This window comes from Phoenix dactylifera, chromosome 4 (genome assembly GCF_009389715.1).
Source record: "Phoenix dactylifera cultivar Barhee BC4 chromosome 4, palm_55x_up_171113_PBpolish2nd_filt_p, whole genome shotgun sequence".
NCBI classification, from domain to species: Eukaryota; Viridiplantae; Streptophyta; class Magnoliopsida; order Arecales; family Arecaceae; genus Phoenix; species Phoenix dactylifera.
Genome location: NC_052395.1, coordinates 9,267,108 through 9,279,196, shown reverse-complemented (window position 1 = coordinate 9,279,196; position 12,089 = coordinate 9,267,108). Strand labels below are relative to the sequence as shown.

General features: G+C 47.1%; 1 protein-coding gene across 5 annotated transcripts in view; it reads left to right on the top strand.

The window, feature by feature from the left end:
* LOC103706849 (golgin candidate 5) overlaps window positions 1-11,082 on the top strand; it is a 39,879-nt gene extending 28,797 nt beyond the window's left edge. For all 5 annotated transcript variants that reach the window (XM_008791100.3, XM_008791102.4, XM_039125490.1 and 2 more), the window contains exons 17-20: window positions 787-846; window positions 934-1,047; window positions 10,506-10,580; window positions 10,691-11,082. In XM_008791100.3, the coding sequence (XP_008789322.2) occupies window positions 787-846; window positions 934-1,047; window positions 10,506-10,580; window positions 10,691-10,726 (285 nt within the window). In that variant the 3' untranslated portion in view covers window positions 10,727-11,082. The remainder of the gene's footprint in view (window positions 1-786; window positions 847-933; window positions 1,048-10,505; window positions 10,581-10,690) is intronic.
* The last annotated feature ends 1,007 nt before the right edge of the window (window positions 11,083-12,089 follow it).

Genomic DNA, 12,089 nt, shown 5'->3' with positions numbered 1-12,089 from the left:
AAACCTCATGTTGCTCGGTAATTGAATCTGCAATAGTGGGCATATAAACCTAGAGAGAGAGAGAGAGAGAGAGAGAGAGAGAGAGATGAGGTTTTAAATACTAGTATGAACCCTGCAATAGTTTTGTCCCAGAACAGTACGGTACTGACAGCATGTACCAAGACTACCAAAATCAATAAAAATGAAAAGTAACAGGTACAGTTTCTGTATAGACTGTTAAGTACCAATCAATTTCAGCATCCTGAGGGTGGTAGTGGTGCTGGTTTTCCATTGGAATGATACCACCAGTATCTTACCATTGCAACAGTATTTGATTCTTTAGATGTAAATTGTGGGATGATGCATGTATGCCTGCATTTTTACTAAGTTTTGTTTGCATTCTATGCTTTCTGGTTGTCAAGAAAAACTTTCAACCGAATAATATATAAACTGATAGAAGTTCAGTAATCATGTAATATTTTCATTTATCCATGATGATTATCTGACCTATTTTTGAGCGATCAAGTTACTACATAATCCAGGAATTCTGGCTTGTTTTTGATATGCTCATTCATTGCATATTAATTTTTTATTTTCTATTTTTTCTTGTGCTGTTGTTGTTGCTGTTGTTTGTTGTTATTACCTCTACCTTGTTTTCTTTGATCTTTTTATTTTTCAAATTCTTCCAGACCTCTTGGTGAATACTGTGTTCAAAACAAATTTTGATCTGTTTCAAGGGTGAAACTATTTCCAAATTCTGAAACTGTGGCTGCATTTGGTCTCACTGCCTCTACTTATGTTCTGTAGGCTTCGTTGGAATCGATTCGTGATTCTCTGGCTGAGGAACTGGTGAAGATGACAGAGCAGGTAAATTTCCTTGCAATTTTTCTTTTGTGGAATCTCTCTGCCCTGTATCATGCACAACTGTAATGCTGGATTTTGGTTTCTGTGCAGTGTGAAAAGCTGCAAGCAGAAGCAGCTGTTTTGCCTGGCTTACGAGCAGAGCTAGAAGCCTTAAGGCGAAGGCACTCATCAGCTCTGGAACTTATGGGCGAACGTGATGAAGAGGTATTCTTTTCTCTTGCAATGTTTGCATGATTTGTCACTCACAAAAGTGACAGGTACACATGTATAGTGATCATTCAAAAGTTAGCCGATTTTATCACCTAGTTTTTCTTATTTAATGTCTTCTATGATTCCATCTGTTGTTATAAAAAGCTGTTCCTTCATCAGGCAGAGATACTAGTTCTATGTGGTACATGTCTTCAAAATTTGGACTTTTTTTCGAGTCCAGTTCAAAGCTGCCTACTAATTTAACAAGTGTTACATTTTCCTGACAAGAGTTAGATAGTTCTAAAATACATTCTGCTTTGGTTCCGAAGGAGCCGATTGATGCGGCTCGGTGGGAGTGGGAAGGGCGGGCGGCGGTGGTCCGGAGCTTCGGCCGCCGTGTCCCAGCCGAGTGGGTGGCGAAGGACGTCGCCGCTCGGACAAAAACAAAGGAGGTGGTGGCCGTCCCGCTAGCGGACGACTACCTAGCCCTACGGTTCTGGTCGACGGAGGACCGGGACTGGGCACTGAGTGAGGGCTCATGGGTGGTGGCGGGGCAGCTCCTCGCCATGAGCCCATGGGTCTCGGACTTCGAATCCGGGGAGGAGGCCGTGCAGACGGCAATGGTGTGGCTCCGCCTGCCTCGTCTGCCGTCGGAGTACTGGTCGACGTCGACCATCCTCCACATCACCGCTCGGGCGGGCCGGCCGGTTGCTGTGGACGGCGTCACCGAGCAACGGCAGGCGATGGGATTCGCCCGGGTGAAGGTGGCGGTTGACACCACCAAACCCTTGCTACCGGGTGTGTTGATCCAGGGGAAGACGAAGGTGAGATAGCAGCCCTTCGTCTTCGAGAACGCCCCGGCTCTCTGCTCCCGGTGCAGGCGGATGGGTCACCAGGCCGCGGCTTGCCGCTTTGCGGCGACCGCTCGCGCCGAGGGGGGTCTGGCTTCGGCGGAGGTGGACCCGGGGGGCGGGCCTGCTCAACCGCCTTCGGGTGTCGGGGAGGAGGTCCAGGGACCGATCTATGGCCCCTGGATGGTGGCGACGCGGTGGAGGCTCCCGCGGGAGAATCGGCCGCCGCGGCCGGGGGAGACGACCGAGCCGAAATCGGGGCCTGGGTCGTCTTCGACTCGGCCGCCGTCTCCGGCAGCTTGGCCACCCACGCCGGTGTCCCCGGTGGACATCGACGGCTGGCAGAAGCCAGCGAAGGTGGCAAGCCGCCGATCGCTGCTGGCCATTGGGGGGGATGGGCCTTCGGAGCTCCCCTTCGGCCCCATCCAGGTGGACTTGGCCGATGATCTCTTGGCCGAGTCGGGGGACCCGGGGCTGAGTCGGCGACTCAGCAAGGCCCCGGTGCGGGCCGATCCGGAGCCCAGCCGAGCGGCCATAGCTCGGGCCAAAACCCAGAAGCGGCCTAGGCCGCAAGCGGGCCTTGCCCCGCTTGGGGGTCTCGGACAGGGGGCCCAGCAGGCCCACACGAATGTGGGCCGAGGAGCCCAACGCACCCGGGCCCATAGGGCCGGGCGCCAGGGGCGCGGGCTGGCGGGGACACAGGGCGCAGGCGTGGCCCATGCCATCGGCATGCCCCGCTACCCGGGTTCGCGCCGGGCGCTGGAATCGCGCCCGACGCTTCGGTCGCGAGGGCCCAGGTCTCGCTGGGCTCCTGCGAGGACGCGCGCGGTTGAACTCCCCCGGCCGCGCAGTTTGCTGAAGGCCCGCGGTAGCTAGGCCTTCAGGCCCAGCTCGTGGTTGATCCCTGGGCCAGGGAGCTGTAGGCCAGGGCCTGGGGAGTCAGGCTGATCTCGCTCTGCAGGGCCAGAGTGAGGAACTGGCAGGGCCATTTCAGTACAGCCCCCCTTGTCGGGGGGTTGACCCGTCCACGATTGCCAGGCCTTTCTCACGTCGGGCGTGATGAGTGAGGCACAGCCATGGGACGTGCAGGTGGGTACTGATCCTGATGGAGTTTTCCGGTTCAGCCCTCTGCCTCCGGCTGCGGGAGAGCAGGTGGAGGCTACCTCCAGTGGGAGTGGGGTGGGGGGCCACCCCGTGCCGCTTCCGGAGGGGAGTCAGGCCATGCCACTGACGCCTGAAGGGGGCACTGACCACACGACTGCTTTACAGCGTGCCAGGGTGGCAGTCATGCAGGTCATATCTGATGAGCACGGGGTGGGCCCAGGTAGCGCGCTTGAGGCTGGCCCGGCGACCCAGGGGGAGAATGAGTCTGAGGCCGACTACGTGGACTGTGATCCATGAGGGTCCTAGCCTGGAATTGTAGGGGGCGGCCAAACCGTCCTTCATGTCTTCCTTCAAACGGTTAGTACAAGTTCACTGTCCGGAGATCTGCTTTCTTAGTGAGACCCGACAATCTGGTGAGGGGCTTGCACGTCTGAGACGGCACCTGGGGAGGGACTGAGAGACATATGCAGTCGATTCCCATGGGCTGTCGGGAGGTATCCTGCTCCTGTGGAGGCGAGGGGTGGCGACCTTTGATGTCTTCCACAACTGTCCCCAACAGGTAGTTATGGTTGTATCGGCACCGGATGTTGCTCCATGGGTACTGTGTGGGGTGTACGCGAGCACGGATTACAGGACCAGGAGGATCCTCTGGCGGAAGATCACCAGTCTCATCGCCCAGGGTGTCCCGACAGTTGTAGTTGGCAATTTCAATTGCATCTTGAGTTCAAGTGACAAGAGGGGTGGGGCTGCTTTCATGGATCGAGCGGACAGGAGGGAGTTTCGCGATTTCGTGTCGCGTATTGGCCTGGTGGACTTAGGGTTCTCTGGATCTCAGTTTACTTGGTGCAATAATCAGCTTGGCAGTGTGAGGGTTTGGGAGCATCTAGACAGGGCTTTTGCATCCCCTGACTGGATCCTCCATTTTTCCACCTGCAAGGTTAGTCACTTACCACGGATCGCCTCGGACCACTGCCCCCTGCTGATCTCTACATCATCGGGACCTAGTCATCACAACCCCTTTCGTTTTGAGAAGGTTTGGCTATCTTACCCCCAGTCCTGGGATATTGTCCGTGATGCATGGCGCACCCCGGTGCGTGGGGATGCTATGCACCGGGTGTTGCGCAAACTAGAGTTGGCTAAGAGGCATCTCCGGCGATGGAACCGCGAGGTTGTGGACGATATTTTTCGGAGAGTTGAGGGGGTTGAGACTGCGATCGCTGAGTTGCTGTTATATGTTGGTAAATGAGGATTACTTGATGCATGATGCTGCGAATGGAAAATTTGCACACGCGCGCGTACACTCATATATACACATACACACACATATACATGTATACAACACACACATATATACATAATTCACATATATATATATATAGATAGATAGATAGATAGATGTGTACATATACATACATATGGATACATATACATATATAAATATATACATATATAAATCAAGGTTCGCCGTCTTAGTACCGGACCCGTATCGGTGCCACACTAGCACAGTGTTGGTATGGTATGATACGAAGTATTTTTGACGTACCGAGTGTCGGTACGCCATCCGTACCGGTACTGAATCGGTACGGTACGTCTTGTACTGTCCAGTTTGGACTGGTATGACATACCATGATATAAATATATACATATAGATATAGATACATATACACATACATACATATAGATACATATACATATACATATGTTGCTGTATATCCTGTTGATGTGAGCTACTTCTGTGGATTTACAAGACAACAAACGAGGTCAGAGGACTCGCTAGATTGGTCCTGGCCAGACACTCGGATGCTTAAGTCGGAGAGGGTTTTTTGATGGGAGATAAGGAAGAAGAAGATAGAGAGATAGAAAGAATAAGGAGCTTAATAACGATGGCAGTAATAATATCGATACTAGGGATTCGCTCTCAAGGCATGTATTAGAGGACTCATTCCTTTCTTGTGAATCGTATCTTAGCAATTTGGAGTCATGCTTTAGCCATCTGGGATTGCACTATAACCGCTAGAAGATTCGGCATAACTATGAGAGGCTATTAGGTTAATTTTCATCTTTGACTTGGAGGGAACATCTTTCTACGTAGGGCGGAAAAACTGCCAGCCGAGGTGAGAGGATTCAAGTTAGTCTGGAAAGGGTTCCGAGCTAGAAGAGATCCACCTGAGTTGCAGAACTTCACATCGAGTGACATACGACCTTGGAGGTCTGCTGGTCTACTTGTCCAACTTCTCGACTTACCCCATGCAGATTTGGTTTGGCTATGCGGGACACCACATTAGTTTTGAGTTGGACCGATTAGGTCATACCATGTCACCAAGCTCTTTTTCTACCATAACACTGTCCCCCTTTTAAGTCCAAGCCATCTTCTTTGGTTTAGGCGAAGTAACTACATTAGACTCTGTACTGCTTTGAAAAGGGTATTAAATTTTTAGTTGGCATGTCTCGAAGGATGAACTGCCTTGTTTCAATTCTGAGGGCGTTGCTGACCATCCAGAGGAAGGTAGATATGACATGTTTGCTGATATGAGTAGAGAAATGATCAGTCGAGCTGATCCGAGTCATTCAGGGCTCTATATAAGGAGCGCAAGCCCTAGAAATTCTGCCATAGTTGGAAAGTCTCTAGAAATCCTTTCGAGTTCATTCTTCTATACTGAGAGTTTTCGCTAGGCCCCTTCTAGTAGACGATCACTTAGGTTGCTACTAAGTGGTGGTTTCGTAACTTCGTCCTTGTCTTTGAAGGGTTGGAGGCCAGATTGAGATTTGCAAAATGCAAGTTGGGGGTTGCAGAGGACCGGGCTAAGATGACTGAGCTTCGAGCTGCCACGACTGAGAAGGAGTTGAAGATTGCCAAGTTCCAGGCTGCCAAGGTGGAGAGGCCCTCTGAGCTGTGGAGGAGTATAAGGCTTCGTGGGACTATCATGTGGAACTCGCCGTCGCCTTAGTTGAGACTTTTGTGGAGGGCTTCAACGAGTGCAAGGGCAAGGTGGCGAAGCTCTTCCTTGGGGCTGATTTCAGCAGCCTCAGCCCTTTTGAGGGCAATGACAATGCCGTTAGGGAACCTTCAGGCCCTAAGGAGTTGGTCTCTTTGTGAACTTCTTGCGCTTGGCGCCACTGCCGAGTCGAAGTCGTTGACCTTGTAGAACCAGGGCTCGACCCATTTTGATCTTCTTTTGCAATGGAGCCTTGTGTGGTCTTTGACCTATTTTGTGATCACATATTGTAATAGTAACAAAATAGAATTACTTTTATGTGTACCACTACTTTTGTTGTCTAGATGATTGACCTCTCGTTTCGAGAATTTGTGGTCGTCTCACAAACGCTAAGGTCGAACGAACTAGACTAGAGTACTTTAAAGGTGAGCTTAAGTATGAGGTTGGCTAAGTAAAATTGAGTGATGAGAAGAAAGCTGTGATAAAACCATAATCACTTTAGAAATAATTACAAATGCTTGAGATCAACCGAAGAAACCTTTAAAGGCTGACTGAGATAAGATCAGAATGCTCTTGGAGATAGGCCGAGATAAGTCCATAATGCCATAAGATAAAATGAGCTATGATAAAGTCAGAATATCTACTGAAATAAGATAAAGCCATAAGCACTTTAGGGATATGCCGAAATATGGCTACAACACCTTCTAGAGATAGACCGACATACGATTAGAATGCCATAAAGAAATTGGCTGAAATAATACTTTTTAGAGATAAGCCGGGATACTTCTGCAGAGGTTAGACAAAGATATAACCCATAACCCCGCAAAAATAAAGCCAGAATTTGATAAGAATATAGCCAGAATTTCATAGAAGTAGGGAGGTCGAGATAGCTAAATCCGGTTCTCTGAGGCCATCAGGCCTTGCAAGATATAGTACCTATCGATTCTCGGCATTGTTTGGCTGAGGTGAACTACGGTCCTTTTGAGGTGGCCACAGGGCCTTGCAAGGTATAGTACCCATCCTCAGTTCTCGGTGTTGCCCGACCAAGGTGGCCTACGAGCCTTTCAAGGTGGCCAACAAGCCTTGCAAGATACAGTACCTATCCTCGGTTCTCTGCATTATCCGGCCAAGGTGGCCTAGAAGCCTTTTTGGGTGGCATATGGGCCTTTGCCCCCCATTCTCAGCATTGTCCGGTACGGTCCTCGGGTGTTGGACTACAGTCCTTGGTGGTCAACGAGTCTTTACCCTCAGTTCTTGGCATTGTTCGACCAAGGTGGACTATAATACTTCCGAGGTTGGACAACGGTCCTTTTTGGTAGCCAATGGGCCTATGATTGGTTGGGTTTTTTTGGAGAGCTAACACTCGGGTGATTAGGTTGGATGTGCCTCCCATTCGAGCGTAGGCTAAGGTAGGACTTTTTGAATGGAGGTATCTCTGCCTTCAAGGTCGACAGCTTTTGCAAAACACGTACGATCTGTGACACTTTGGCTTTTCGGGATGATTTTTAGCGAGGAACTAAAACAAAATTTCATTAATGATTAGTAATAAAGGATATAGAATCTAGTGTCATGATTCTTACTGATGACGTACCATGAGGTTGTCAGTTTTTCATATGCGAGTTAAGGGTACCCCTTCAAGCTTTTCGTGCTTGGCTATTTGGCATGAGTTCTCCGGATCTAGTGCGGGGCTTTTATGCTCCACTCTCTGCGGCTTCTTTTCATGGAGCTAATTCTTTAGCTTGGGCTGGTTGGTCATAGGCTGGAGGACTGGGTCTTTCAACGATGAGTCCTTCAGAGATAGCGATGTTTACCCAACAAGTGGTTGATCATCATCTCGTCTTTCGAGGGTTCGCCTGTCCCGACTGGTGTTTCTCCAATCGTCCACATATTGGCCGAGGTACCCTCATTGGATAAAGGTCTCAATCTCATCTTTTAGCTGCAGGAACTCTTCGATATTATGCTTGTGATCGTTGTGGAACTGATAGTATCTTCTCGTGTCCCTCTTCTCGGTAGAGGCTTTCATCTTTCGAGGCCAATGTGGACACCTCTGATCTAGAATTTCTATCAAGATTTGAGTTCTCAGAGTTTTAAGAGGAGTGTACTTCTTGAACCTTCGAGGTGGACTCTGAGGTTGCATGGAGTTTCTATCTTCTTAGCTATGCTTTCTCCTTAGCTCGTCCTTCACATTGTGGCTCTTGTACTTCTTGTCGTTTTTTTCTTCCGCCACCTCTTTTCAAGCAGCTATGGCTTCCTCAACATGGATGTACTTATCTTCCTGAGATAGGAGTTTCGCCAAGTCCTTGGGAAGTCTTGTCTTCAGTGAGAAGCTGAAGCGCAAGGCCTTCAGTCCGTTCATTGCTGCAACTATTGCGATAGAGTGATCCAAGTGTATCTCTAGCATCTCGGTGTTGAGCTGGCTGATATAGCATTGGATGATATAGCATTGGAGGGACTCATCTTCCCTCTACTTGATGGCAAACAGGCTGATCGAAGTTTTCCTCTGCCTCTTGCTACTGATGAAGTGGCCGATGAATTGGTGCCGGAGTTGATTAAAGGATTCAATCGAGCTAGATAGAAGGCTCGAGTACCAGAGCCGAGCCATCTTCCTGAGAGTGGTGGGAAAGGCTCATCACATCATGGCATCAGTTGCTCCTTTGAGTAGCATGAGAGCTCTGAAGCTCTCGACATGGTCCATTGGATCCATGGTGCCATCATAATGCTTGAACTAGGGCATTTTTAACTTCTTCGGTAAAGGCTCTTCCATAATCTCCATGGTAGAAGGTTTGCTCATCATCTTTGGATCGTCCTCTATTTCGAGCTTCTGCCCATGCAAGGTCTTGATCTCATTATACATCTCCTCAATCTTACGATCGAGGTAAGCCTCCCGCCTGGCAAATTTTTTAGGCTGACAAGGAGAGTCGTCGAAGTTGGAACTTGTTTTGGAGGGGGAACTAGAATAATCATTCCTCGAGCCCTTCTCAAGGCTCTTGGGGCGAGGATGGCTGCTGTTTGGCGCTGTCGCCCTGGTGGTTCAGATGGCTAGCAGGGGGATTGACGACCCGTTGTTGCAGGTCCTACATTATAGTCGTGAGGGCTTGCATCTATTGAACGAGTAGGTTGAACTATTCAGCATCGACAACTCCTCTGATTGGTTGAGGGGGCTGAGATCTTGGAGAGATGTGCGGGAAGCCATTAGACTCTAGTTGGGCAACTCCTTGATGGTTATTCCTTCTGAGCTTCATGGCTTTTCTTCCTTCATTCTCACAGACTACGCCAATCTGTTGTTGTTGAATCCTAGATTGCTGACATGGGGCTGCTTCAATGGATCTGCAAGACAACAAACGAGGTCAGAGAACTTGCTGAATTGGCTTTGGCTAGACCCTTCGGTGCTTAAGTCAGAGAGGATTTTTTGGTAAGAAATAAGGAAGAAGATAGAGTGATAGAAAGAATAAAGAGCTTAATAATAATGCCGGTAATAATGCCGGTACTAGGTATTCGCTCTCAAGGTGTCTATTAGAGGACTCGTACCTTTCTTGCAGGAGGTCATGGCCTATTCATGGTTGGGATCTTGAATCTTCTGTGAATCGTATCTTAACAACTTAGAGCCTTAATGTAACCATTTGGGATTGCACTGTAATTGCCAAAAGATTTGGCTTAACTGTGGGAGGCTATTGTGGTAATCTTGTATCTCCGTCTTGATCGGGGGAACGCCTTTCCATGCAAGGCAAGAAAATCGCTAACTGAGGTGAGAGGATTCAGGTCGGCTTAGAAAGGATGTCAAGCTGGAAGAGTATCCAACTAGGCTGCGGGACTTCACATCGGGTGACACGTGATCTCGAAGGTCTTCTGGTATGCTTGTCCAGCTTATCGACTTGCCCGAGGTAGACTTGATTTAGCTACCGCGGGACACCACATCAGTTCTGAGTTGGACCAATCAGGTGATGCCATGTCACCATGCTCATTTTCCACTATAACAATACATACATACATACATACATACATACACACACACACACACATATATATATATATATATATATATATATATATATATATATATAATATGTTTGTATGCATATGTATGTATATATTGATCATTTTCTAGAAGCAACCTATAGCTGATTGAATTCTGTAAGAAGAATTATCTGTTTTTTTTTTCTAAAAAATCTCTAGCTGTAGAGATCATTGGGAAAAGGACTCATTATAGACATGAGTCATCTGTAAAATGTTGAGGTTGTCTAAGGAATACCCTCATTGGAGGTTGCATCTGGATTTTTTGAGTTCCATGAATGTACGAGGCTAAGCATATGGTGTTAGTAGTATGAACAATAAATGACTGCTTGCATGCGGTGCTATAGAAAACACCTTTTTGTTTGCCTTTCTTTATGCTTCATCCAGTTTATTTGACACCGTAAATGTCAGATTTATATGCTTGAAATTTAAATGCTTCCTTTCAATGCCAAAACATTTTCAATTTAGCACATGGTTTGTGGTTGTGTTTGTGCGGGAACTCCTCAATATGCTTTGTGAAGTATGCTAGAGACCTAAGTTCTGTACTAAAGAAGTTGACATCCAATTGCAGTTGGAGGAACTCCGAGCTGACATTGTTGACCTGAAGGAGATGTACAGAGAGCAAGTTGATTTGCTCGTAAACAGGGTATATCCGCTTAGCCACTGATTTGTTTGTTGAATCGTTATGTAACTCTGATCTTAACTTTATGATGTACATTCTGATCATAATTTTCATCAACTTGTTTATCTGAGCAGATTCAGATGTTTAGTTCTTCTGCTGGTGCATCTTAATCAACCACTGGATGCTTTTGTTGATTAAAATATGGCAGTGCCATTGTGCGGACTCAGAAATTTGTACTAATCTGTTTAGTTAAGCATATTATTGGTCAAGCATATTATTTGTCTGGCTGGAATCTGTAACTGCGCATTCAGACAACAGCTCTCATGGAAAAGTCCTTTCTGCAGCCTCGTCACTTGTGTTCCTAGGCAGGAAGCAGTGTTGTAGATTGAAATGAATATGAAATTCAATTCTTCCATTCTTGTCATGTAACAGAAAATTGTGTGCTTATCCTGTGTAAACTTAATCTTCTTATATGGATTTTTACCATTTTATATAATACTTAAATAGAATTTTTTGTTTCCTCAAAGCTATTTTGTATATTTTTCTTGACCTACGCAATGCCCAAGATATGGAGAAAATTTTGTTAGGTTCCTGTGGGTGGTCTTGTTAAGTGTTCCTTGTGCTTGAATGCATAGGGGTACTGAGCATGCAGTGGGGTGTTGAATGTGGGGTATATGCGTAGATAGCTTTTTGTTTAGGCATCTGCGGATTATTTGCATTCTAGAGTTTAACTTAAAAGTCAGATGCTTCATAAATTAAAAATTCATTACTTTGTGATTCTGGCTATGTTATATGACCTGATTGGTGCTCGGTTTCTACTCTGCATGAGAACAATTTATTCCTCGATTTGAAATTGTTGTGGCAGAATAATATAGATCTATGCGATAAGACCCTAGAAAGTGTCAAACGGGATAAGTAGGCTACCGGTGATTGGACTTGAGGGAGGGTGATTAAACCGGATTTTAGAGTGGTGGGTTTGGTAAAGTGGTGGTTGTCATCTTTCTCATTATTTATTATTTTGCCGTCAAATTTTTCTAACGATTGACACTGCTTCCAATTTCCATGTACTCTCTCCCATTGCCAAGAAGAAAAGCCTCCAGGAGAAAGGAAACACGGGCGCTCCGACCACCACGTCTTCGAGACTCTCCTCCACCGGCCTGTCGTCCCTACCACACGCTTAGCGTGCCCTCCGCCAACAACTCTCGCGGATACCGAGGGCGAATCAGCCCTCCTCCAGCTCCGATTTCCGAAGGAAAGAAAATAAATTAGAATTGGAGAGAGAGAGAGAGAGAGAGAGAGAGAGAGAGAGAGAGAGAAAAAGGAGAAGGGGTCGGAGTCCTTGGGAAGAAAAGTTTTCCTTTTCAGTGTATAAGAATTCGTTTGGTTCGCAGAAAAAAAAAGAAAAAAAGTATGGTCGACGGAAAAGTAAAAAAATACCTCTTATTTGATTGAAGTTTTCAAAGAAAAGAGACGAAAAAATTATATTTTCGTGAAAATATGATTCTCACGTTTTATGGAAAAGTCTTTTTCATG